Source organism: Eleginops maclovinus, chromosome 20, assembly GCF_036324505.1.
Source record: "Eleginops maclovinus isolate JMC-PN-2008 ecotype Puerto Natales chromosome 20, JC_Emac_rtc_rv5, whole genome shotgun sequence".
Lineage (NCBI taxonomy): Eukaryota > Metazoa > Chordata > Actinopteri > Perciformes > Eleginopidae > Eleginops > Eleginops maclovinus.
In genome coordinates this window covers 18,581,253-18,607,125 of record NC_086368.1, presented here as the reverse complement: position 1 = coordinate 18,607,125, position 25,873 = coordinate 18,581,253, and the positions used below count along the sequence as shown (strand labels likewise).

Here is a 25,873-nt window from a genome sequence, read left to right as displayed (position 1 = left end):
CCTAATCCTTTTTCCAGAGCAAACATTCTAATATCAACAAAGGTTTGAATAAATTTAGATTCTGGGATTGACGACTTAAAGAGACATTCACACGCAGCTTCAAAATCACTGACCTAAATGTGGCTGCCTCACCTCAAACATCCTGTTTTCCGTTATTCTCAGTAGGACAAAGCGGGGGATTTACCTTTGTTAATGAATGGGAACACAAAGACAGCTCTCGCTCTAGACTTTTTATCTTCTCGTCACGCCACATGGTTTCATGATCACGTGTCTGTTTGGCTTGAAACAATTTCACCTTGTGCTTTTCCTTCATTTCATGTTTTTTACTGTAAGAAAATTGACCAAAAAAACAGATTTATTAATATAATATTTAATTGATTTAAATGTGTATATAAACATATATTATTAACATTATTCAATATACATATTGTACTATGAAGTGACATTGTTATATGTTGTCATAAAAAAAAGACATATGGAGATAAAGATTGCTTTTTTGTAGTTTCTGCCAGGTTTATATTTCTCTGAAGGCAACATCTTTGGGCTGTTACCTCCGCTCTTTGTCAAGGCGTTTCAGGGTTTCACAGATCTCCTTCTTGAGGTTCTCGCACTCCTCTCGCCTGTCCAACAGAGTCTTCACTGTGTCTTGAATATCTAGAGACTCCTGCTATCCAAAGTAAAGACATTAGCAGTAAAATGAATAGTTACAGTACATGTTGTACCGGATGCAACTCACATACAGAGGAAACAAAGTGTTTAAAGAGCTTTGTTCTCTGTTAACTTGTCACATGGGTAGCAAGATTCATTTTCATCTTTTAGTACCTGCCAACAGTCACATGATGAATGGAAGGTGTGATACATAACCCAGCAGTTGACCTGATTAATTACCAATTTCCGCTAAATTCAAATATGGAAGAAATTACCTTAAGCAGTGTGTTTTCCTTGTTGTGCAGCTGCTGTTTTTGTGTCTGTAGTTCTTTATCATCTTTCACCTGACAGTCAGTGTTTTCAAAGTGCGGTGTATCGTCTCTTTTTGCTCACCCAGCCTTCAAACAAACACAGAAAGCTTCACTTATCTATTTGTTTCTGCAACATTGAGAGTTTGCATGCACATTCAGTACAGTATGTATCTACCGTATCTATCCAGCTGCCGGATGGTGTGAGGCATTAGAGTTCCTTACTTTTGCTTCTGAAGATTGTTTTCTTTGGTGCAGACGGCAGCAATAAGGTTATCCAGTTCATTTTGAGACGTTTCCAGCTGCTGTTTGAGGGAAAGTATCTGAAAGGATAAGAAAAGGTTTTGAAATTATATATAGGAAACCAATTCTATTTTCTCCTCCTTATCTCTTGTAAAAAACAATCGGTTAATGAGTTATAATAATATTTTGTATCACTCACTTCTGACTCCTCCAAAAGGCATCTCGACTGGGCGCAGAGCTCATCTCGTAAATCTCTGCTGAACTCTTTGCTCAGATTTAATGTAGTTGCCTGGGATTGGAACCACAACAAGATAAACATTCAGACATGTATCGACTCCAAAATTCATTTATTTATTTATTTATTTTACACTGTGTTTCACAAGACTTCCGGCCAGTGATAACAGACTGCTGAAGATTAAGGATGCATGCATATGAACATTTAACTGTGATGAATCTGTGTTGCTTTACATGAAATCCTGTTGTGATTGTTTGGTTTCGGGGATAGCAGTTAAAGCAGGTGTAATCTTCTCATGTAATCCTCAAGGATCTGTACAGTGAGACTTACTTCAGCCAACTCTTTAGCCTGGTTGATCTGAGCCTGCTCAGCTTGCTGATGCTCCTGCAGGGTTGACTCCAGCCGCTTTACCTCCCTCTGCAGAAGCAACACCTGAGAAAAGAAAAAACACAGACCAATTGTAGTTCTTAAAAGTCTCTCCCATCACATCTTCTACATTCAGAATGCAATTCACAAGTTTCACAAATGGGAATTTTTACATCTGATAACCCCACAGACACTAAGGCTTAATCCATGTCTTTGAACAGTAATTGACTGCACTTTTTCTCAAGATGCGTACACACATTGCTATACAAATGAGTGCACAAATAACTTTGCTTTATTTAAGGTGTAGGACACCCAAGCATTTCACATTCCAACAACTTACATAGAATTTCTGCAAACTATGCAATTAAAAAGCAACAGTAGCATACATAATGGAGACAATTTATCAGTTTATTTGTTTGGTATAGGGCAGGCCTATTGATGCGGCCCAGAACCAAATCCCAATTGGCCCAGGCTCCCGTGGCCAAATTTCTACACTAGTACAGACCATGAACGTGCAATGGCCAAATTCCTACACTAGTACAGACCATGAACGCAGCCTAGAAACTATGAGGGGCCCCTAGGGACATTATTCAGAAATACCGTTCACATACACATGTGAAACACTCTCACACACACAACTGAAACCAAACGCTCTCATAAACACATGTGAAAATCTCTCACACACACATATGAAATGGTCTCACACACACATGTGAAACACTCTCACACACACAACTGAAACCAAAAGCTCTCATAAACACATGTGAAACACTCTCACACACACATATGAAACACTCTCACACACACAACTGAAACCAAAAGCTCTCATAAACACATGTGAAAATCTCTCACACACACATATGAAACACTCTCACACACATGTGAAACGCTCTCACACACACATATGAAACGCTCTCACACACACATGTGAAAATCTCTCACACACACATGAAACGCTCTCACACACACATATGAAACACTCTCACACACATGTGAAACGCTCTCACACACACATATGAAACGCTCTCACACACACATGTGAAACGCTCTCACACACATATGAAACGCTCTCACACACACATGTGAAACACTCACACACACATATGAAACGCTCTCACACACACATGTGAAACGCTCTCACACACACATGTGAAACGCTCTCACACACACATGTGAAACGCTCTCACACACACACCTGAAACGCTCTCACACATTCATATGAAACGCTCTCACACACACACCTGAAACGCTCACACATTCATGTGAAACGCTCACATACACATATGAAATGTTGAGTTCAGTAGGGAATTAGGATTGCATTTCAGTTAAAAAGGAGGGCCTTCCTGTCAAATAAAGGAAGCAGGAAGACTCCACACTAGGAAAAGCATGATATGCTAAATTTCAAGGAAGTCAACTTCAACAACAATGAATGTTCATCTGATCCTCATTATTTTCCAAGTCCAAACTTTATTTTTTGCAGTGAGAGGTAATGAAGAGGATGTGTTAAGTTGTTTCAGTAGTGCAAAGTGAAGAATCCAACAATTTGGATCAGGAGAGGCTTTTTCGAGTGCTCGATGACCACACACAAACTCTATCTGCATTTATAGATAGATAGAATCGGAGGATGAAACCTTCTTCATTGTCACATACACGCACACAGCAGAGCACACACAGTGAAATTGGTCCTCTGCATTTAACCCATCCTAGTACTATGAGCAGTGGGCAGCTATTGTACAGCGCCCGGGGAGCAATGGGGAGGGGGGATTGGAGGTGTCCGGTGCCACAGCAGGGCCTAGGAGGTGAACTGGGACCTTTCCAAGTAGCAGTCCACTTTCCATATTCCAAGTCTGTTCGGGGACTTGAACTGGCGACCCTTCGATTCCCAGTCCAAGCCCCTACTGACTGAGCCACTGCTGGACGCATTTCTTGCTGTGTTGAGGTATGGTCATGATAATAGGGATGTCAGTGACCTACTAGGATCATTGTATAGATGCTTTCGCAACTTGCTGCATGAACATGAGGCCAGACGGAGATCCACTGATGTGACAAACAATCTAATACCCCCAACAACCTTGACTGGCTATCCAGGTCGACCCCAATACAGCATAACCGCTGAACAGATTTCTCATTGTGTGTCCATTGGTATGACATGGCAGGGAATTGCATCATGCTTTGGAATCAGTCGAAAAACCCTATACAGACACAGGCAAACTCTGGGACTTGAGCCATTAAGATATGCAGTATTGTCAAATCAAGATCTGGACAGCATTGTGACAAATATACTGCAGAACACTCCAAATGCAGGTGAAGCATATGTAATTGGAAGCCTGCGATCACGTGGCCTAAGAGTTCAGCGTCGGCGTGTCAGACAGAGCCTGCATCAAGTTGATCCTATTGGGCGGTCATTTAGACTTCGTCATGCTATACGACGAAGGGTCTACAGTGTTGAGGTCCCCAACCAATTATGGTAAGTTGACTTGTAAACTGTTCAGATGTGCACATTTTAAGTACATACTTTCTTTAATTTAGTGTATATCTCCCATCAGGCATTTTGACGGCAACCACAAGCTGGTTAGGTGGCGGATGGTCTTTCATGGCTGTGTCGATGGCTTTAGCCGGACTATTATATACTTACGGTGCTTAACTAACAACAGAGCTTCAAGTGTCTTGTCATTATTTATAGAAGCAGTAAAAAACGTTGGTTTGCCTTTAAGGGTCAGATGTGATCACGGTATGGAAAATATACATGTTGCCTGTTTTATGTTGGAAAGAAGGGGGTTGAACAGTCGTAGCGTTATTACAGGTGTTTCAGTACACAACCAAAGAATTGAGAGACTATGGGCAGAACTCAATAGAGTTGTATCAAGACACTTTGCAAATAGTTTCACTTTATGGAGGAACAGGGTATACTGGATTCATTGAATGAACTTCATCTTTTTTGTCTGCATTATGTCTATTTACCAATAATTGAAAGGGCAGTAACAGAATTCATCAACCAGTGGAACAACCATGGCCTCTCCACAAAAGGGGGGCAGACACCACTACAGCTATGGCATACAGGTGTCATAAACAGCGTAGGAATCCATCCGGTTATAAATGACATTATCGATGTTGACACCCATTATGGTATTGATGAAGAAGGGCCATTACCTGAACTTCAAACCAATAATAATGTATCATTCCAGACATTGATCTTGCCATTAATGAGACCACAATGATCAATATTCAACAAGTGAATCCACTTGAAAATGATGGAAACCATGGAATACGTTTATTTTCTTCACTCTTGCAGTATATTCAGTCCACACAGGAGTTACTTTGTAAATAAGCTGTTTCCCAACAATAAATGAACCTAATACATTTTTTTTCAAAACTATAAGAAGCATTTGTTCAAAGAGTTTTTTCAAAAAGACATACTGCGAGACACTCAGAGACTGAGACTTTAAAGATTGCAAACTTTATTGCAACAGCAATATTATATTCTAAGAAAAATTTGCAATCAGAAATGCAACTAATAGACCTCGTTATAGAACACATGGAAAAAGTTAACTAACAAATGTCATCAAAATATGTATCTATGCATTTATTTCTCTGTTGTTCTCATTAATTTTTTTCCTGTATTTATTTACTTTGGTTATGAGTTGGTCATTTTTTTGCTGTTTTATTTATATGCCAACTTTCTGGTGTGGGTTTCTTTTTACAGCAGGCAAATCAGTTAAATTATATTTAATATTACTTTCATATTCACCCACTTACCATTAATCTGACAATTGTCCACTTCACTGTGTACTGCATTGTGTACTTCAACATGTGTAATCACGATACATTTTTTCTCTGCTTTTAAAAAACTAAATTCTAATTAATTTCGAATAATAGTTCATTTTTCTTTCTTAATTATTTATCTACTTATTTCCTCCCTCTCTCTAATCTATTATTTCTACGATACTTTCTTAAACAAAGGGACAATGTCGGAGAAGGGGAAGGAAGGTATCCCCAAGCCCTACACAGTAAAGGGGGAAAAAGCATACTCAAATCTGGAAGAAAAAAGTAAATTAAAGAAACAAACTCAGAATAGTAAACATGCTAAGAATACATTAATACATTGGACAATACCAAACTACTTTTATTAATGGTAACATTTATCTTCTTTCCTCTCTTTGACCCTTGCCCTTTTTTATCTCCCTTTTATCTATTTATCCATCAATTTTTTATCTCCTTTTTCCCCTTCACACCACTACTCCAATTGCACAACAAACACACCTACAGTTTCCCCAAACACCCCAAATCAAAATCCCCAACCTCTGATCAATAATTTTCTGCTGTTGCTGTTATCTGTCATGTCCCCTAATGTACTAAGCTCTGTTTTATGTCTTGTCCTGCCTCACCTGTTATGTCTCTTTGCACTGAAAAAACTATTTTCTATTCTAATCTAAAATACTATAGACTACAGAGCAAGTGAGACACCGACAGAGATTGCATACAGAGTATGATGCAGTGGGGGAAATAAGTATTCAACTCATCAACATATTTTTCATTAAACATATTTCCGATGTAGCTATTCCTTTGAAATTTGAACCAGATATTGGTATTGACTTAATAAAACTACACAGGTAAAGGAAACGTAACATTCCATTCCATAAAAAGTGTTTAACAAAGTGAAATAACACAGGAAAAAGTATTAAACACACATGTAAATGTCTTTACCTGTGGAGCTTTACTTATTGACTTTTATTGAGTCAATTCCAATATGTGGTATAAATCTCAAATGAATAGCTGCATCAGAAAAATATTAAAACATTTAAAGAAAGAAATGTTGACATTGTAGTGAATGTAATATACATAATTCACCTCCTTCTTAAGTGTGGTTCTACACACTGTTGTTTCATACCTGTAAGTATGACCGTTGGTTTATGCTTGAAAGTACGACTGTAAAAAGGGATCGTGGTCCCTTTAATTAATCTGTGTTTACGATGACGTGGAGCCCCATGCTTGTTGGTTTACAGGACAGCGCCATCTTGTTTTGTTAACTTTTACTGTGTGATTAAACGAGACACGCATTCGTGTGCTCAACTGTAATGAATGTCTCCTGCGTTTCAATACGATCTCCACACTGGTGACCCTGACGTTTGTTTGCTGGACGTATCCAGAGACACAACACGACACGACACGAAAATGACGGTGAACGCTGTTACCCTCAAACTCCCCGAATTCTGGGAATCATCTGCGTCAGCATGGTTTGCCCAGACTGAAGCGCAGTTCGCGTTGCGTGAAATCCCCGTTGATACTACACGTTACTACTACGTTGTATCAGCTCTTGGAAATTCAACAGCATCCAGAGTGGTGAGCCTCCTTAAAAATCCTCCCGCAGCTGAAAAGTATGCAACACTTAAAGCCCACCTGTTGAAAACTTTTGAACTGTCAGATGCTGAGAGAGCCAGCAGGCTTTTCTCCCTTCAGGGACTGGGTGACAGCAAACCGTCTGAGCTCATGGACCGTATGCTGGATCTCCTAGGTGAGCACAGACCCGATTTTCTTTTCATGCAACTTTTTCTGCGTCAGCTGCCTTCCCAAGTCAGAGGTGCATTAGCAAACACCACAATCACTGATTGTCGGAGACTGACTGAAGAGGCTGATAAATTTTTCCTGGCGAGTCAAGGGCACTGTGTCATGGCGGCGCTCCTTCCCGCGCACGTCGTTCCTGTGCCACAGGACGATTCCGCACTCATTGCTGCAACATCTTCTCGTCGGCGGGTCGGGAAACGCCAGGGCCGGCGCTCAGTAGTGGCCATGAGCGTTGGCCGCGTAGGCAGGCTGCTTTTCATCCGTGACAGCATCTCCGGACGACGTTTCCTGTGCGACACGGGAGCACAGAGGAGCGTCCTGCCTGCATCCCGTTTGGACATTGCGACCGACAGCCATGGCCCCCCTATGGAAACTGCTAATGGGACCCCCATCCGCACATATGGAAAGAGATATGTTGAGTTGTGTTTCGGAGGGCATCGGTTTGGCTGGGATTTTGTTACAGCCAACATTGCTTTTCCCCTCCTTGGTGCCGATTTTTTGTGTGCACACGGACTGTTAGTGGATGTCAAGAACTGCCGTTTGATTGACGCTGTCACGTTTTGTTCATATACGTGCACGCTTAGCGGGGCTGACTCCATACAACTGTCTAGCATGCTCTCATCCTCAGATGACTTCCAACGTCTACTGGCTGGTTTCCCGGCCCTCACTCAGCCCACTTTCTCGGCGTCTGCCGTGAAGCATGGTGTGGAGCACCATCTCGCCACTACTGGTCCACCCGTTTACGCCCGTGCTCGGCGCCTCGACCCGACAAAGCTTGCCGTTGCAAAGGCTGAGTTTGCTAACATGGAGCACCTGGGCATAGTCCGCCGATCCGACAGCCCGTGGGCGTCACCCCTCCACATCGTCCCCAAACCCAGTGGCGGCTGGCGCCCGTGTGGCGACTACCGGCGGCTTAATGAGGCAACGACACCTGACCGATACCCAGTCCCGAACATACAGGATTTTTCATCACACCTGGCTGGTATGATGATTTTTTCCAAGGTTGACCTCGTCCGGGGTTATCATCAGGTGCCGGTACACTCACTGGACATTCCCAAAACAGCAGTTATCACGCCATTTGGCCTGTTTGAGTTTTTGAGAATGCCGTTCGGCCTTAAAAATGCTGCTCAATCTTTTCAACGCCTCATGGACTCTGTCCTACGAGATCTGCCTTTTCTTTTTGTGTACTTGGACGACATCCTGGTAGCAAGCACGTCCAAAGCTCAGCATCTGGCGCACCTCAGAACACTTTTTGAGCGCCTCAGCCAACATGGGCTAATTGTTAACCCCGCCAAGTGCCAATTCGGTCTCTCCACCATCGATTTCCTGGTACACAGAGTCACCAAGGATGGTGCAGTCCCTCTCCCATCAAAGGTGGAGGCGGTGACACAGTTTCCACGCCCGCTCACTGTCAAGGCCCTGCAGGAGTTCCTGGGCATGGTGAATTTTTACCACCGGTTCATTCCTCGAGCCGCCCAGTTCATGCGGCCCTTGCACGAGGCCTTGAAAGGTAAGCCCAAGCACGGTGTAGACTGGACTGAAAGCAAGGTCAAAGCTTTTGCTGACACAAAGACAGCCCTGGCGAACGCCGCCATGCTGGCACATCCTTCTCCCTCAGCCTCCATCGCCATCACCTCGGACGCCTCAGACTACGCTGTCGGTGCCGTCTACGAGCAGTGGGTAGGCGGGGCCTGGCAGCCGCTTGCTTTCTTCAGCCGTCAGTTGCGCCCCAGTGAACGGAAGTACAGCACCTTCGACCGGGAGCTGCTTGGCCTCTACCTCGCCATCAGACACTTTCGTTCCCTGCTGGAAGGGCGACACTTCACCGCTTTTGTCGACCACAAGCCGCTGACTTTCGGCATGGCCAAGGTGGCTGAGCCGTGGTCCGCCCGCCAGCAACGTCATCTGTGCTACATTTCCGAGTTCACCACGGATTTACAGCACGTTGCAGGTAAGGACAACCAGGTGGCTGACTGCCTGTCACGGGCTGTGGCAGGGGCAGTCCACCTGGTTTGGATTACAGCCGAATGGCAGCGGACCAGACCACAGACCCAGACGTGCAACACCTTAAGAGCTCAACTACTGGGCTGATGATGGAGGATGTGGTTTTTGGCGATACCAGCACCACGCTCCTGTGTGACGTCTCCACAGGCTCCCCTCGGCCAATCATTCCCATGGCTTGGCGACGACAAGTTTTTGATGCCGTCCATGGTCTCTCCCACCCTGGTTCTAAAGCGTCACAGAGGCTGGTTGCGGCAAAATTTGTTTGGCACGGCCTCAAGAAGGACGTTCGGGACTGGGCTAACACCTGTGTTGAGTGCCAACGGGCCCAAGTACACCGCCACACTAAAGCCCCGTTAGAGTTGTTCCCAGTGCCAGAGAGACGGTTTGACCATGTTAACATTGATCTGGTCGGCCCTCTGCCCTCCTCTCAGGGTTTCACCTACCTGTTGACCATGGTTGACAGGACCACCCGTGGCCTGAGGCTGTGCCACTGACATCACTGGCATCTGTGGAGATGACACGTGCATTTATCGGCACCTGGGTTGCCCGTTTCGGCACTCCATCAGACATATCCTCTGACCGGGGCGCGCAGTTTACGTCTGAGCTGTGGAACGCTGTTGCCCAGAGCCTAGGAGTGAAACTCCACCGCACTACTGCATATCACCCGCAGGCGAACGGACTCTGTGAGCGATTTCATAGGTCGATGAAGGCTGCTCTTCGTGCCAGCCTCAAAGACTGCAACTGGGTCGACAAGCTCCCGTGGGTAATGCTGGGCATCAGAACTGCACCAAAGGAGGACCTACAGTCCTCATCCGCAGAGCTTGTTTATGGCCAGCCGCTGCGGGTTCCAGGGGATTTTGTCCCTAGCACCACTGCCCCTTGGTCTGCAACTCTCCAGCGAGCCACGCTACTGGACAATGCGAGGCTTTTCGCTCCTATCCCTACTTCCCGTCACGGCCTCCCTCAGTCGCACATCCCCGCTGGGCTTCAGACGGTTGATTATGTTTTCATTCGCCACGATGCCCACAGGGGACCGCTACGCCCGCCCTACGAAGGTCCATTCCGTGTGTTGGAGACAGGGGATAAACATTTTGTGGTGGACATGGGTGGCAAACCGGAGCGACTCTCTGTTGACCGCCTCAAACCCGCTCATTTGGATGTGGCTAGGCCCATTGAATTGGCCCAGCCCTCAAGACGCGGGCGACCTCCAGGTCTGCCCCCACCCCCTGCTCCCCTCCCTCCCAAAACCCCCACACTGCATGCCCCACACCCGTGTCATGGTGAGACGCCTGCCGCAGTAGTGCCTCCTCTGCCTCCTGTACGGCACAGCCGTTGTGGCCGTTTAATACGACCACCTCACCGATGACTGTTTTTTTGTTTTTCTTCTTATATGGTGAATTCTGGGGGGACGTGTGTAGTGAATGTAATATACATAATTCACCTCCTTCTTAAGTGTGGTTCTACACACTGTTGTTTCATGCCTGTAAGTATGACCGTTGGTTTATGCTTGAAAGTACGACTGTAAAAAGGGATCGTGGTCCCTTCAATTAATCTGTGTTTACGATGACGTGGAGCCCCATGCTTGTTGGTTTACAGGACAGCGCCATCTTGTTTTGTTAACTTTTACTGTGTGATTAAACGAGACACGCATTCGTGTGCTCAACTGTAATGAACGTCTCCTGCGTTTCAATACGATCTCCACAACACGTTGAAAACTTATTTCCACCACTGTATGTTCATGACCTGCCAAACCCATGAGTGTTCCCTAAAGCAAAGTCAAACTTGTCTTTAAAGACTTCGTATGACACATGTAGCGGCAACCTGATGCAGTTGGCCATAGGTAACAATGGTGTAAAGGCATAGTCGTCCTCTCCCTTGTGAATGAACTCCACAGAAGGTGTTGGGGAAAAGCCGATGGGTGGCACCACAGATGGTCCTGTTGCGAAGGCCAATATTTTTTGTAGTTTGGATGGCCCTTCTTCTTCTATACAAAAAAACAGAAAAACAATTTAAGTGGAAGTTGGTCTAATTAACATGTTTATTAAACATCTCGTGAGTTATTATCATTAGCTGATGATGGCATGTATTTTTTGTAGGAACAACTATTTTTAAAGTAAAAATATAAATAGATGCATCATTTTACGAGTAGTATAAACTATCAATTACCTTCTTCCTGGAGATAGTCTCTCCAGAAGATTACAACCATCTCTTCTGCAGTTCTCTTGTTGCTCCCTTCTGGAGAGAGTCGAATGCTGAAGAGATTGTCAATCTGGTCAGCAGTGAGAAGACTTGCCTCATAGCAAAACAGGGGCTTAAAGCTGTCAGGATGTCTCCTGATTTTTTCAAGAACCCCAAGAGTCTTCAGACCTTCACAGAATCTGTACAAAGTACATGGAAACATTTTACTAATTTTGCATAATTTAAATAGGGTTCCTAATTCACTTATGAATTGTCAATTTGTGACTTACTTGTATACACAAATAATAGTTTTTAGTTTTAGTGAAGTTAATCCTACAACATGTTGGTCTATAATTCAAATTCTGATTCCTATTCTGACGAACCTGACGAAATAACCAACACTGAATACCTTTGAAATGGACCTTGGACCCTGTGGACAACCTGAAACATCACTATGTCCTGTACCAGCAGCTGTCCCTGATTGACTGCACAGGCCTTAGACATCCTGCATTAGCCAGGTACTCAAGTAGAGGTGCCTTTGACTCCTCAAGCTCCTCAACCGTGGTACTTTCAGATACCTAGCATCACAAGGAGCAGCAGGTTGGCTTGTTATGGGGGCTACTTGTTATGCTTATAACTTATTAGTAAAAAACCCAGACACTAGAGGACTAGAGTTCCAGCAGTATCTCCTGACTCGGGACCTTTTCTGCACTATAAAAACAAAAATGATCAAAAAGACAGTAAAGTTACACATTTTAGTATTATTCCTTTTTTCGTCATTGCAAGCATCCAAATAATCCTCAATGTGTACGTCACAATAATTTAAAGGTCAATTATCAGATGAAATCCTTATTAGTTATCCTGATCTCTCACGCTCGCAGTCTGTGTGGGCTACTCACATTGGACACTCCATACTGGCAATAATGTGGGGCAGAGGGGCCTCAGAGTTCTGAAACTCCGTTCTTCCGACTGGGCAACCTCCTTAAATATTGTCTTATATTTCCCAGATAGATGGTACAGGTTGCCAAGTTTGTGTACTAAATCCAGCGCATCAGACACAATAGTGCTTGTGCTACAGGCTGTCTGAGTCACCAGATTAATGCAATGAGGACCACAATGAACGTAGAGAGCAAGAGGCTGTGTTTCCTTTATGACTGCCTGAACGCCTTTAGCTCCACCTGCCATATTGGCTGCCCCATCATAGCTCTGCCCGCGAAGGCAGGATAAGGGCAGGTTCAATCGAAGGAGGACATCAGTTGCCATCCGAGCCAACTCTTTCCCTGTTGTTGAGGAGACTTGATAGAGGCCTACAAAGTCCTCATGAGGTAGCAAATCACTATCTACATAGCGTAGACATAAAACAAAACTGCTAGTGCGATATATATATATATATATATATATATATATATATATATATATATATATATATATATAGCTGATCTAGCTTATATTTGGTTGATTCCAACGTGCAGTGGGTGGGCGCTGCGCTGAAGGATCTTTGTGACTGACTAGCTAGTATGCTAATTATATTGCTAATATTGCTAGCTAGTATGCTAATTATATTGCTAATATTGCTAGCTAGTATGCTAATTATATTGCTAATATAGACAGAGAATGTCTCATAAGGGTGCTAACATTCTTATTAGAAAAGCTGGCTGTGTTTGACCATGGAAGAATGCAATTTAGCTGTTTGGCCACTCAAGGGAAAACTCAGACTTACTTTCCTCTTCCGTATGTCCATCTCGTGATCCGATTCTCAACAGTGAATGTTTTGAATATGCGCATCACGCAGCGTGCCGCGCGCGTGATGCTGCTGCTGCTGCTGTTTGTTAAAAAAAACAAACGCGGAGTGGATTTCTGTTGATATGGGTAATCCCCTACTGATAAAGTGGAGCGGATTTGTTTGTGAAGCAATGGAAAGAACGCTGGACTATTATAGCAGTCATGCACTCATATTTTTGATGGCAAATGTGGGGGGGTCCAAACGACTTTTTTTCAAGGGTGGAAATACCATATTGTGGCGACGCGCATGATAACAATTGTAATGTTATTACTATTATTCTTATTAATAATAATGATAAAACCGACAATGCTCTTCGTTTGGGAAGGAAATAACAGTTTCCACATTATTAATTAATGCCACTGAACTAAAATAATATAACTTTATTTAGCACACTAGCTAGCTAACTTCCGCTTACTCTGGAGCTAATAGCCTGGTTCTCCTGGCAGTAAAGTTATCTCACATATCATTTTTATTAACTTCAGTCAAGTTTTGTCTCCAATACGCAAGCAAAAGTTGAAAAATTAAAATGACATCAAACCAAAACACTCAAAATGGTTTGTTTTTTTCGTTTATGAAGTGAAAACGGATTATAAAGACTCTATAATATAATGTTACGGACTATTGAATAATTACATTGGATGACAGTCTGTTAGCAGTGGAAACGGTGTTCATGCTATATATAAAGATAATTTCAAACTCCGGATATTTATAATTACCTTGTTTTCCTCGTGCCAGATGTCCATGTGCCAAATCAATGTTGTGCTTGATAACGTGGTGCACAATCTCTCCTAAGAGGAGCTGTACCTGGCCGCTGGCCGCTGCCCGCTGCGGGATGGGAAGAGCGATGCTAGGTGACCGTCCACGGTGTCCTCACCATTTCATATGTGTGTGTGAGAGATTTTCACATGTGTTTATGAGAGCTTTTGGTTTCAGTTGTGTGTGTGAGAGTGTTTCACATGTGTGTGTGAACGGTATTTCTGAATAATGTCCCTAGGGGCCCCTCATACTAATGTGTTGGTTTAAAATGTGTCTGGCGCAGCTGAATTTTGTAGATATAAAATCTGGCCCAACTGAATTTGTAATTGAATAGCCCTGGTATAGGGCTCAAGTGTATCAGTCTTTGCCACGCAAACAATCCATGATAATGTGCATTAGTTTAGAATCTGATGACATTTGTGTGCAACCACAGTGTCTTCTTTTTATAGCATCTTGTGTGAGATGTGAGTTCCCCCTGTACATTTTTGCAGGTCTGTTTGCTCTTTACTAGCTCTCCTAACTGAGACAACTGGTGTGTTAGTTTTAATACATGCAAATTACAGGGATTAAGATCTTTAGCTTTTAAATACTGAATTACAGTCTACTGGTTTCAGATGTAAAGCCAGAGTTCTGTACAGTGAGACTTACTTTAGCTAACTCATTACCCTGGTTGACCTGCCCCTGCTGTTGCTCCTGTAGTGCTGAGTCCAGCCGCTCCTCCTCCCTCTGCAGAGACACCACCTGAGACAGATATACAGTTAAGTAGGGCTGCGTTTAATTTTTAATTTGATTTGTTTATTTACAGATTTGTTATTGTAAATTGATTAATCAGCTTTGCATTTCATAAAAATTATTACACCAATGTGTATTATATCTTTATCTATACCAGTGGCAAACACTTGTTGGACACTTAAAATTAAAACTATTTAAAAAGAAAACACAAAAAAACGAATATGTGTCTCAGAGCAGGGCCTACATTTAACTATTTTCTAGTCCCTTTAGAAGTTTGTTACAGAGCACTTTCACAAGACATAAACGTATTACATTATAAAACTGTGTACGTCAGTCTCTTATTGTGTGTAATGTAATTATTTGTACTTGAAAGATGTGATGTTATCCATCCGGAAGTTTGAGTCAACAGGAAAGCTGTGTGGTCAACCACAGAGTTGGTTGGTCGGAGCACATGACAAATGTTTAAGTGGCCCACAAAAAAACTTGCAGTGCAGTGTCCATAGTGTATAAAGTGCATATGCTACCTACACTCAAAAATAACAATTCTTGACTAAGGGTTATTTCACTTTTATGTTTCTCAAAAAATACCATAATCCAATCGTACCGTCTGCTGTAAAGAGTTTTTCTCAGCATCCAGAGTGCGTACCCGAGTCCTCAGTGCTCTGATCTCAAGGTCCAGACGATCATTCAGCTCTTTGGCCTTTCGCAGTTCCACCATTTCTTTGGAAATTAAGTCAGGTAATGCACACATTGGATTAAAAAAACAGTACTTGTCTAATTCTTCTCAGTTATAGTCTGGTAGATTGTGAGTACTGTGGGTTTCCTCCCACAACCTAAAGATCTAGGCCAAGATACATAAAACTGTAGTTTAGTCAAATAGAAACTATAAATGTTGCTTGCCTCTTTACTAGTGGTGGGCATAGATTAATTTTTTTAATCTAGATTAATCTTGGAATTAATCTAGATTAAAATGGCTCATTTGAATTCTGCCGAAGGCATTCAGAATATGTGTGCTACCCAAATAATGACTAAAAGTAAGTCTTTGAGAACGGGTTTCTCAAGCCAGGTGGTGCATTAGACCAGGGGCTCATCTCCAGTTTCCAAAATGCATCACAAACTGCTTGAGAAAGCTGTTCTATGATAATTGGTGATGAAAATAAATCAATGACAATGAGATGTACTTGTGTTTATTAACTGTTTATTTTTAGTTGAACAGTAGGCCTATATAACAGGTTGTAATGAACTGTTTACAGTCAGTAGCTTTGTGTCAGTCAAAGCTCTATTTCTCCTTCTTCCACCAGTCACTCAGGCAGACCAGTTTGTTCACATTTTCTGGTGACAAACAAGCTCTCCTCTTCTGCACAATATGGCCTGCTAAAGAAAAAAGTCTCTCGCATGGGACAGTTGTGGCAGGGGTCCCCAAGTATTTACGGGCAATTTGGGCCATCTTACCATAGACAGCAGTGTGCTCCGACCACCATTTCAGTGGACACTGATCTAGACTGGCACTGGGCTCTACCTTGTACCTCTCCACTGTACTGTCTTCTGGTGTCTCCTCATCTGATTCTGAGTCGGATCCCATCAGTAGCAGGGCTGTTTTCTTCTTGGGTGGCTCAGGGTTCTCCTCCCTGAGTGGCTGCACAGCAGGTTCTTCTCCCTTCATCAACGCACTTAGCTTTGCCCACACTGGCTCCCTCTCTGCTCTGGGCAAGCACTTGAGGTCCTTAAATCGTGGATCTAGAGCAGTCGCCACCTTTGATGAATAAAAAATAATAATTATTGATTGATGAAAATGTCACTTTCCAAATCCAACCTCCATATTTCTTCATGACTTATTCATCTGGCTTTACAGTCTATTATGGTCATAAAATGCAGTTATCTTCTGGTCACTCTGACATACCTTAAGCCATTCCAGGTTTATTTTCTCCCTCCGCTGGTTGAGGTCCTTGATGAAGGCAGCCTTGAATCGCACAATATAGGCAGGATCATCATCTGAGATGTTCATCGCGTGCTGGAGGTGGCACAGGGCAGGTAGAACCACAGAGCAGGATACATACTTATCTCCACCAAGGAGCTCAGTGATGTACCTACAGACAGACAGACAGACAGACAGACAGACACACAGACACACACACACAGAGCAAAAAATTATTAGTGACAGATTCATTTAACTCAGATTACACATTTAAGGGCAGGTGTTTCTTACATACAAAGTGACATTTAAAAACTTGTATGCCAATTCATGAACACACTATCTTTGTAGACCATACCTGCATGGCTCCAGCAGTTTCTCTAGATTTGCCAACTTCTCATAATCCGCATTTGTTGGGAGGGCCAGGTTGTGCTTCTGCAGAGACAGCGTTGTGTGCAGTGCGTCTCTGTTGCGCCTCACGCGCTTTATCATCTCGAGAGTGGAATTCCAACGCGTTGGAACATCTTGCACGAGTGACTCCTTAACTTGTCCAAGGGAGGATTGTTGGACATTTAGCTCGTCTGAGTTGGCCGGACTGTGTTTGAAATGTCCGACCACTTTACGGCACTTGGCCAGTGCACCATCAAAACCACCTTCCCGAAGTGACATTACAATAGCTCTCTGTACAACATGCGCAACACAGGGCAAGTGCTCGAATGGCAGTATCCTCCCTGCTGCCACCATATTAGGAGCGCTATCTGTTCCAATAGTGCTTATTTTGTCAGTTATCCCCCACTGATTAGCGACGTCGAGGAACTGCCTTGCACACGCTTCTGCAAAGTGACGCTCCTCTGTTTTCATCACACCTAACGGACAGACAAAGTAAATTAGAATAATTTCACTACTAGTAGTAAACATATAGCAATTATCAAGAAGCAAACATAACGTGGTGGTAATTAATAGGCTACGAAATTAAATTATGTAATTTAAAATGACATAACGTAGCATACCTAAAGCGAAGGAGTGAAGTTCCCAGCTAGCATCGATGAGGTGTACTGTAACGCCGAGGTAGTTGTCGTTGTTAACGGACGTCCAATGGTCCCCAGTCAGTGCTACAGACCTCGCCTCTACCATCTTCTCAACTTTCGTAGCTTTCTCTTCTGCGTGCTGGTCATGTATTCTCCTCATGATAGTTCGCCTCGCAGGTAGTTTGTAAGATGGGTCACCTGTGGCCGCCTGGAGAACAAGCTCGAGCCCGTCATCTTCAACCACGCTAATCGGCCTGCAGCTGGTGGCAATCCACTGAGCGAGGAGACTAGTTAGCTTGGCTGATAGAGCTGTGCTGACGGGCTTGCCTCGGTTGCACTCAAACATAGTTGTTTGACGACGAGTCTTCCCCCGCGCTACATCAGTGCTTGGCCCGGCATCTTCCGCATTAGCTGAGGGATGCTTTGCGTTTAGGTGGTACTTGAGACTGGATGAACTCCTACAGTAAACTAATTCCGCATTGCACAAGGTGCAAACAACCTTATTTTTGTCGAGGTTTCCATCGGGAAGCTTCTTAAAAATAAATTTCCCCTGAAGCAAACCCGGCGGCTTCATACCTGCTGTATCCATGTTAGCATGTCACGTTTAATGTGGCTGATTTGACCGGGGTCAGATCCACAGACAGAAGAAACACAGGTCAAAGACTCGATCTCGCCCCCTACAGTGCAATTCGGCTAGGTATACATCCGCGCTAAATTATCAAGGTGAAAGTCATCATAGCTTGCGTAGTATAGACCCAGCTCCCAACCCAACTTTGAGAATAGATTAACGGCGATATTTTTTTTTATCGCCGACAAGAGTCTCACGTTAACGCAGCACGTTAACGCCGATAACGGCCCACCACTACTCTTTACACAATTCATACAAAACAAACTACTCTAACACAGGTCTCCCTTTTACACCCCAATATAAGCATAATGACATGTGTAAATTATCTGGAAACACATTCAAATATATTTATATATTACACAATAAAATCAATAACAGTTCTCACCACATTTCTTCAGTTTTTGTACTTCCTGTCTCAGCTGCTCTACCTCCTGCTGGGCTGCCTGAAGCTCAGGCTCTAAAAATCAAAGACAATAGAATAAACACAAGTCTCCTGGCTGTAGAAGTTGGTAGTAACTCTCTTTCAGTTCAGTCTATTCGGATATTGTGTGATGGTAAAACCTTGAAACCTTGAAACCTTGAAACCTTGATGGTAAAATAACATGTTATATACAATATTTAGAGGATTAATGTAAACAATTGGGATGATTGTTTTTTATACTTCAACCTTCAATCTTGTTTTAATGAGAAATACAAAATTGAGGAACTGTTGAAATGTGTTACCATGAAAATATCTCTTTGAAAATCACATAGTCTGTTTGTAAGTAGCTGATTAATGTCACTCACCATAAGCTCTTTGGGTCAAATGAGCCGACTCCAGCTCATCAGTCAAGCGTCGGATCTCATTGTGGGCCATGGCCAGACGGCGGGAGCCTTCTTCCAGGTCCCGCTCCAGACGGGAACACTCCCTGTCCAAACTGCTTGCCTGGCCAGCCAAATGTCTGGCCTCAGCCTAAAGAGAGAGACGTAACTTATTTAAATGACCAAGAGTGTAGTCTTTGCTGTAATATGACGAGAACCGACTAACTAAAACAAGAATATTAATTCAAGCATGCAAGAACAGACAAGAGACCTTAAGAAGTGCACTGGATCAAGATGCATCAGTGGTGTGCAATCTTGCATTTCTTCTGCCATGCAAAGTGCCCTAGTTTGAGCTGGTAACAGAGCTTAACAATGCTGGAAGAGAAAAGAGGTTGCAGTTAAAGTTGATGCTGTTTAACAGAAAACATGCTAAATCCTCATACGCAAGCATGCATCTTGGGAGACCAACATTAAGTCAGTTTGACCTGAGTGCATTTTTAGAGTTTGTTAGTATGGAAAGCAGAAATATTACTGTAGAACCTACAGGGATAAAAGCATGTTTCCTTTGAGCAGCTCTGTGGAGTCCAAACAGTCTCTTCCATGGGCTCTGGCTGTGACGAGTTGCCCCCTTGTGGAAAGACCAGATCAAAGAAACATATAGACTAAGTTTTTTACCCACTGACACACATTTGTTGAATACTATTTTCTTCCCTTGCTTGCCTCTTTGCACAATTCATACAAAACAAATCACTCTTACACAGGTCTCCCTTTTACACGTATGAAGCTAAAAGTTCTTCTTAAGAAGTTCTTCCCTACAGAGTACTTTCAGAAGACACAGATCTGTGGTTTGTATAATGTCTAACAAATCTAAGTTGATAAGAAAGAAGCCCAATAATGTATTTGCATAACAAGCTTAAAATATTCCATTCATATTTCCTCTTATTATAAGCAATCAATGGCTTCTGTTTAACGGGATGTCAAAAATAAAAAATAAACCCTAAGCAGATCTATGATTTAGGCTGCTTTTTAAAAAAAAAAAGGCATTTTCAAGTATCAAGCATAATTCACCTACATTTGATTGAATTTGCTAACTTATAACTTAACTTATGAGGCAATTTGCCTCACCTCTAATGAGCGGCACAGCCCTTCGTATATTTTCTGTATGTGGCCCTCAGTGAAAAATGTTTGGACACCCTTGGTCTACATCATACACATCGAACACACACTGTGCCCATCTAAAACAGAATGAATGCTCTGTAAACCTTATCTGTCCATTGCTTTGTTGAGAACTGAAAATATCGTCTAACCTGGTGTGCACTGGTGTTCAGTGGCTGCGCTTCGATCCCCAGTGGGCTGGGTATGTTTCCATTACCCATCAGATTGCTAGGACCCTCACTCGTCTCAAGTAAGGAGGCTCTCTCCACCAGGAGGTAGGCCACCTGTTCACTGGGGCTGCTGTGAATCAGTTCTGTGAGACCCTGCTGGTACAGCATCTTAGCCACCTCGCTAATCTGGGAATCTATAACAACAGAGAAAGGTGAAAGAGTAACATTTCTAAGGTATAAGGTTATTTCATTGTCACATGAGGCAGTTGTTGTCCCTTTATGCTAAACATGAAAAACAAATTGGTTGAGTTTGAGTTTATGAGCCTCACAACTTGAGGACAGAAGCTGCTCTATTAATTATAATAATAATACATTTTATTTGTAAAGGACCTTTCATTGCTAAAAGCAATCCCAAAGTGCTACAAGGGGCTTAAAATGCATGCTTAAAAACTTGAGTTTCATAAAGGCTTTTTTTTAAAGAAAGTAGGCCCTTCTTAAAGGAATCAGAGGCCTGTGGAGCCCTCAGGTGGGAGTTCCACAGGTGAGGAGCAGCTGCACAGAAAGCCCGATCACCCATGGTGCGGAGCTTGGTCCTGAAGGGGCGAAGTAGATGGTTGTTTGTGGAACAGAGGTTGCGTGTGGAGGTTTGTTATGAGAGTATTTCCTTGAGGTAGGAAGGAGCATTCCCGTGGATGCACTGATGGGTGACTTTAGCCTTATAAAGTTTCCTTGACAAATACACACATCTCTTTTACTTTTCTACCACTTTGAAGATGTTTAATCACCACCTGAGGTAGTTTGTAATGTGGATTCACAGGAATTTGAAACTGTTCATGTGCCTCATCACAGCTTTATTGATGTTGACAAGGGTGTGTCCCTTTGCCACCCTTGCCTAAAATGAAGGCTTTTTGTTAGTTTTGCTTTATAAATCTGAAAATCTGTGGGAGCCGCCTCGTGTCTTGTCTCAACCCTGTGTTGCCCATTCTACTCATCTGTTCCTCCCTTCTGCCATATTATATATATATATATATATTTAAAAATGATCACTTCCTTAGGCATTGCTATACCCAATCAATCCACTAGATGACATCAGAGTCTTTCACCTGTCCCAGTCACCTGACTCTCATTTACTCTTGCTCACCTGGTCCTACTTTACCTCATCATACCTTTATACAGTGGGGCAAAAAAGTATTTAGTCAGCCACCAATTGTGCAAGTTCTCCCATTTCAAAAGATGAGAGAGGCCTGTAATTTTTATCATAGGTATACCTCAACTATGAGAGACAAAATGAGAAAAAAAAATCCAGAAATCACATTGTAGGATTTTTAAAGAATTTATTTTCACATTATTGTGGAAAATAAGTATTTGGTCAATAACAAAAGTTCATCTCAATACTTTGTTATATACCCTTTGTTGGCAATGACAGAGGTCAAACGTTTTCTGTAAGTCTTCACAAGGTTTTCACACACTGTTGCTGGTATTTTGGCCCATTCCTCCATGCAGATCTCCTCTAAAGCAGTGATGTTTTAGGGCTGTTGCTGGGCAACACAGACTTTCAACTCCCTCCAAAGATTTTCTATGGGGTTGAGATCTGGAGACTGGCTAGGCCACTCCAGGACCTTGAAATGCTTCTTACGAAGCCACTCCTTCGTTGCCCTGGCGGTGTGTTTGGGATCATTGTCATGCTGAAAGACCCAGCCACGCTTCATCTTCAGTGCCCTTGCTGATGGAAGGAGGTTTTCACTCAAAATCTCACGATACATGGCCCCATTCATTCTTTCCTTTACACGGATCAGTCGTCCTGGTCCCTTTGCAGAAAAACAGCCCCAAAGCATGATGTTTCCACCCCCATGCTTCACAGTAGGTATGGTGTTCTTTGGATGCAACTCTGCATTCTTTCTCCTCCAAACACGACGAGTTGAGTTTTTACCAAAAAGTTCTATTTTGGTTTCATCTGACCATATGACATTCTCCCAATCCTCTTCTGGATCATCCAAATGCCCTCTAGCAAACTTCAGACGGGCCTGGACATGTACTGGCTTAAGCAGGGGGACACGTCTGGAACTGCAGGATTTAAGTCCCTGGCGGCGTAGTGTGTTACTGATGGTAGCCTCTGTTACTTTGGTCCCAGCTCTCTGCAGGACATTCACTAGGTCCCCCCGTGTGGTTCTGGGATTTTTGCTCACCGTTCTTGTGATCATTTTGACCCCACGGGGTGAGATCTTGCGTGGAGCCCCAGATCGAGGGAGATTATCAGTGGTCTTGTATGTCTTCCATTTTCTAATAATTGCTCCCACAGTTGATTTCTTCACACCAAGCTGCTTACCTATTGCAGATTCAGTTTTCCCAGCCTGGTGCAGGTCTACAATTTTGTCTCTGGTCTCCTTTGACAGATCTTTGGTCTTGGCCATAGTGGAGTTTGGAGTATGACTGTTTGAGGTTGTGGACAGGTGTCTTTTATACTGATAACGACTTCAAAAAGGTGCCATTAATACAGGTAACGAGTGGAGGACAGAGGAGCCTCTTAAAGAAGAAGTTACAGGTCTGTGAGAGCCAGAAATCTTGCTTGTTTGTAGGTGACCAAATACTTATTTTACCGAGGAATTTACCAATTAATTCTTTAAAAATCAGACAATGTGATTTCCTGGATTTTTTTTTCTCATTCTGTCTCTCATAGTTGAGGTATATCTATGATGAAAATGACAGGCCTCTCTCATCTTTTTAAATGGGAGAACTTGCACAATTGGTGTCTGACTAAATACTTTTTTGCCCCACTGTATATCTGGCACGTTTGCTCTCATTCCCCTGTAGATTGTTCATTTTGAGTCATATGGTTGCTTTCAAGCCCCTGAACCCTGCAACAAGTATCCTGTTACCTGGCAACTGACTCTTAATATGTGCCTCTCTGCATGCACTATGTATCCCCTGTCCAATTACTGTTATTTTTGGACTTTGTTTTTCTTTTGACTGGACATTATACTCATGTCAGTATGTTTATGTACTTTCACTTTATCAATAAATCCAAGATATAGTCCTCTCTGCCCTTTTATCTGAATATGGATCCTATTCCTTGCTGCCTCATCCTCTCTCGCCATGTCAGCGACAAATCCATTTTTTGTATTATATATTTTCCCAGAAACATTAGCTTTTTATGGAACCATAAACAAGATAGGTAAGCTAACATGGCTTGTGTTACTGAAAAAAAAACTTTGGGAAAATACCACACAACACATTTGAAATACTTTGTCGTAAAGCAGATTGAAGGCTCCAGAAGTTTGAATGTGGTCAAATACTTTTATTATTTGAATATTGTATTTGTATGTACATGTAAAAATCTCAAACCTTGAAGGGATATTAGGCGTTGCATCTGGTCCTTAAGTTGATCATTTTCATCTTGTATCTCATGCGCCAAAACATCTTTGTGCTCTGTAAAGATTCGGATCTGCTCCAAGGACTTGTGTACCTTACAAATGGACCGAAAGCAGATGCAGACATATTCACTTATTATTGCTCTTATTGGCAATTTCTGATAACTGGTAATCAGCAGGGGATTACCTACCTCTGCCATCTCTGCTAAGTGTTGTGAGCGCTGAGTGTCCAGGTCCCATGTCACACTGTTCAGATGGCTTCTTGTGCGCTGGAGGGCACTCCATAGCAAACACAGCTGAGCCTCTGCAGAGTCAGGAGTGAGTCCCTCCTCCCTTAACCATGTGGCGATCTGCTCCATCTCCTCCTAGAGATGGTTGACATGTGAATATGGTTACAGACAGATCACTTTGTGTCACAGTTAAAAAAAAAAGGCTTGCTGGTTCTGGATTCTTGTAATGAACATTATGTCATTTAACTGTGTGGATAGGATCAATAATACAAGATGTTGTTTGTCTTTAATCTTACTTTGTAACTTTAATTCACACTTAATATATAAAGGTCAATAATATGGTTGGGTTATTTACAACCTTGTGTTTTTTTTCCTGGGATTATTTTAAAATGGTTAAGGCTCGTCAAATACATATTTATCAATGAGGGGCTCCCCAACTCTGAACTAGAATAAGATAACTGACACTCCTCTTGGCAGTGGCTTAAGTTGTTTGCATATTTTGGGGGAACAGCTGTTTCTCTCTCTGTGGGGACAGCTGGCATTGCCAATGTGTTTCTGCTGGAGTATTTTTATTGAGCTTTCTGTGTCTAGGCTTAAAACTAGGAAATCATCCTAGCGTTTCCAACGAGTAAACACGGATTGCATGACGCACAAGAGATTTACAACATTACAATTGATTGAATGATTCAGGCATAAAAAATTAAATAAACAACGAACACGAAAATGTACTCCACGTAAACATCCTATATTGAAGAGCTGGAACAAGCTGAAGAAATATTATTTTTCAAGTTTAAAGTTTAACTTAATGGGGGATAAAGGAAGAGGCTGTATGTTAGGAGTTCACTTAACTTTATCACCAGCTTTGCAGCGAAAACGTTAATCAAATGTTTGACGGTCAGACGTTTTAGTGTAGCGGTAAGGTAAACTACATAAAGAAAAAGTAAAATATATTCGGTACCTCTGGTTGATCCATTTGTCTTGCGATGTAAAACAACTGTCGATCGTAGTTTAAATTCCAAATTCAGCCTTAAATGTTTTTCGTTTTCCGGAAAAGTCCGACCTCTACTCCGAACTCCGAAAATCAACGATACGTAGCAAACAGTAACGCAATCCCTACACTCCCCACATACTTTGGGGTTTCATAAACAGATCATTCTACTCAAAACCAGCGAAAAGGAGAGGAAAGCTGATGTGGGCTGAGACTGAAGGAATATAAACAGTAAAAATGATCTTTCTCTCTGGTTGCAGTAAGCGGTGGTGATACGAGGTTCTGTACTACTTGTTGTAAGGACTCCCGACCGTGATTGTGGGCTGTCCGATGGTCCCTGAAGGAGTCTTGAAGGAACCAGTGTGAAATAGTGTAAAATCACTAGTAGGCCCACAGGCACACCTTCGTAAAAAATATGTTTTTTTAGGGACCCACTACCTATTTAATGCTCTCCTTTAATCTAGAGTTAAATTATAGAGAGTACCTCTATTAATGACACAGGTGGATTTACGTTTGCTTAAGTCGTTTTCTAAACTTGAGGCAGCTTACTTACTTTACTTCCACGTCTATGGCTATTATAGCTCAAACGTTACTCCACATTGAGAGTGTTAAAGTTACTTAAAAAATGTAAGAAATATATACATGCTAAATGTGTGAAGTATGCTTTATTATTGATTTTAGATTAAACTGTGTGTTTAAATGTATATCATGGCTGATGGGGGCAAAATTGTGATTAATGTTGTGTATTATTACTTTGCTTTTATTATTTGTATGGTCT

At 42.5% G+C, this 25,873-nt stretch overlaps 2 protein-coding genes across 7 annotated transcripts; both read right to left on the bottom strand.

The window, feature by feature from the left end:
* Positions 1-228: 228 nt before the first annotated feature.
* On the bottom strand, positions 229-25,398 carry si:dkey-264d12.5 (coiled-coil domain-containing protein 30). Of its 6 annotated transcripts, XM_063910596.1 has the most exons (15): positions 25,066-25,398; positions 24,069-24,242; positions 23,852-23,972; positions 20,492-20,703; positions 19,729-19,812; positions 19,170-19,335; positions 18,769-18,840; positions 15,420-15,535; positions 14,732-14,824; positions 1,765-1,866; positions 1,399-1,488; positions 1,182-1,279; positions 924-1,046; positions 552-664; positions 229-326 (listed from the first exon to the last, which is right to left on the bottom strand). In XM_063910596.1, the coding sequence occupies exons 1-13, from the start codon at positions 25,078-25,080 to the stop codon at positions 989-991; spliced, it is 1,401 nt and encodes a 466-aa protein (XP_063766666.1). In that variant the 5' UTR covers positions 25,081-25,398; the 3' UTR covers positions 229-326; positions 552-664; positions 924-988. The 6 variants fall into 6 exon arrangements, with proteins under 6 accessions (XP_063766666.1, XP_063766671.1, XP_063766672.1 ...); XM_063910601.1 differs by lacking the exon at positions 19,729-19,812; XM_063910602.1 differs by lacking the exon at positions 23,852-23,972.
* On the bottom strand, positions 15,997-18,747 carry LOC134882708 (E3 SUMO-protein ligase ZBED1-like). The gene is made up of 4 exons (XM_063910592.1): positions 17,738-18,747; positions 17,086-17,593; positions 16,716-16,902; positions 15,997-16,568 (listed from the first exon to the last, which is right to left on the bottom strand). The coding sequence occupies exons 1-4, from the start codon at positions 18,342-18,344 to the stop codon at positions 16,095-16,097; spliced, it is 1,776 nt and encodes a 591-aa protein (XP_063766662.1). The 5' UTR covers positions 18,345-18,747; the 3' UTR covers positions 15,997-16,094.
* Positions 25,399-25,873: the final 475 nt, after the last annotated feature.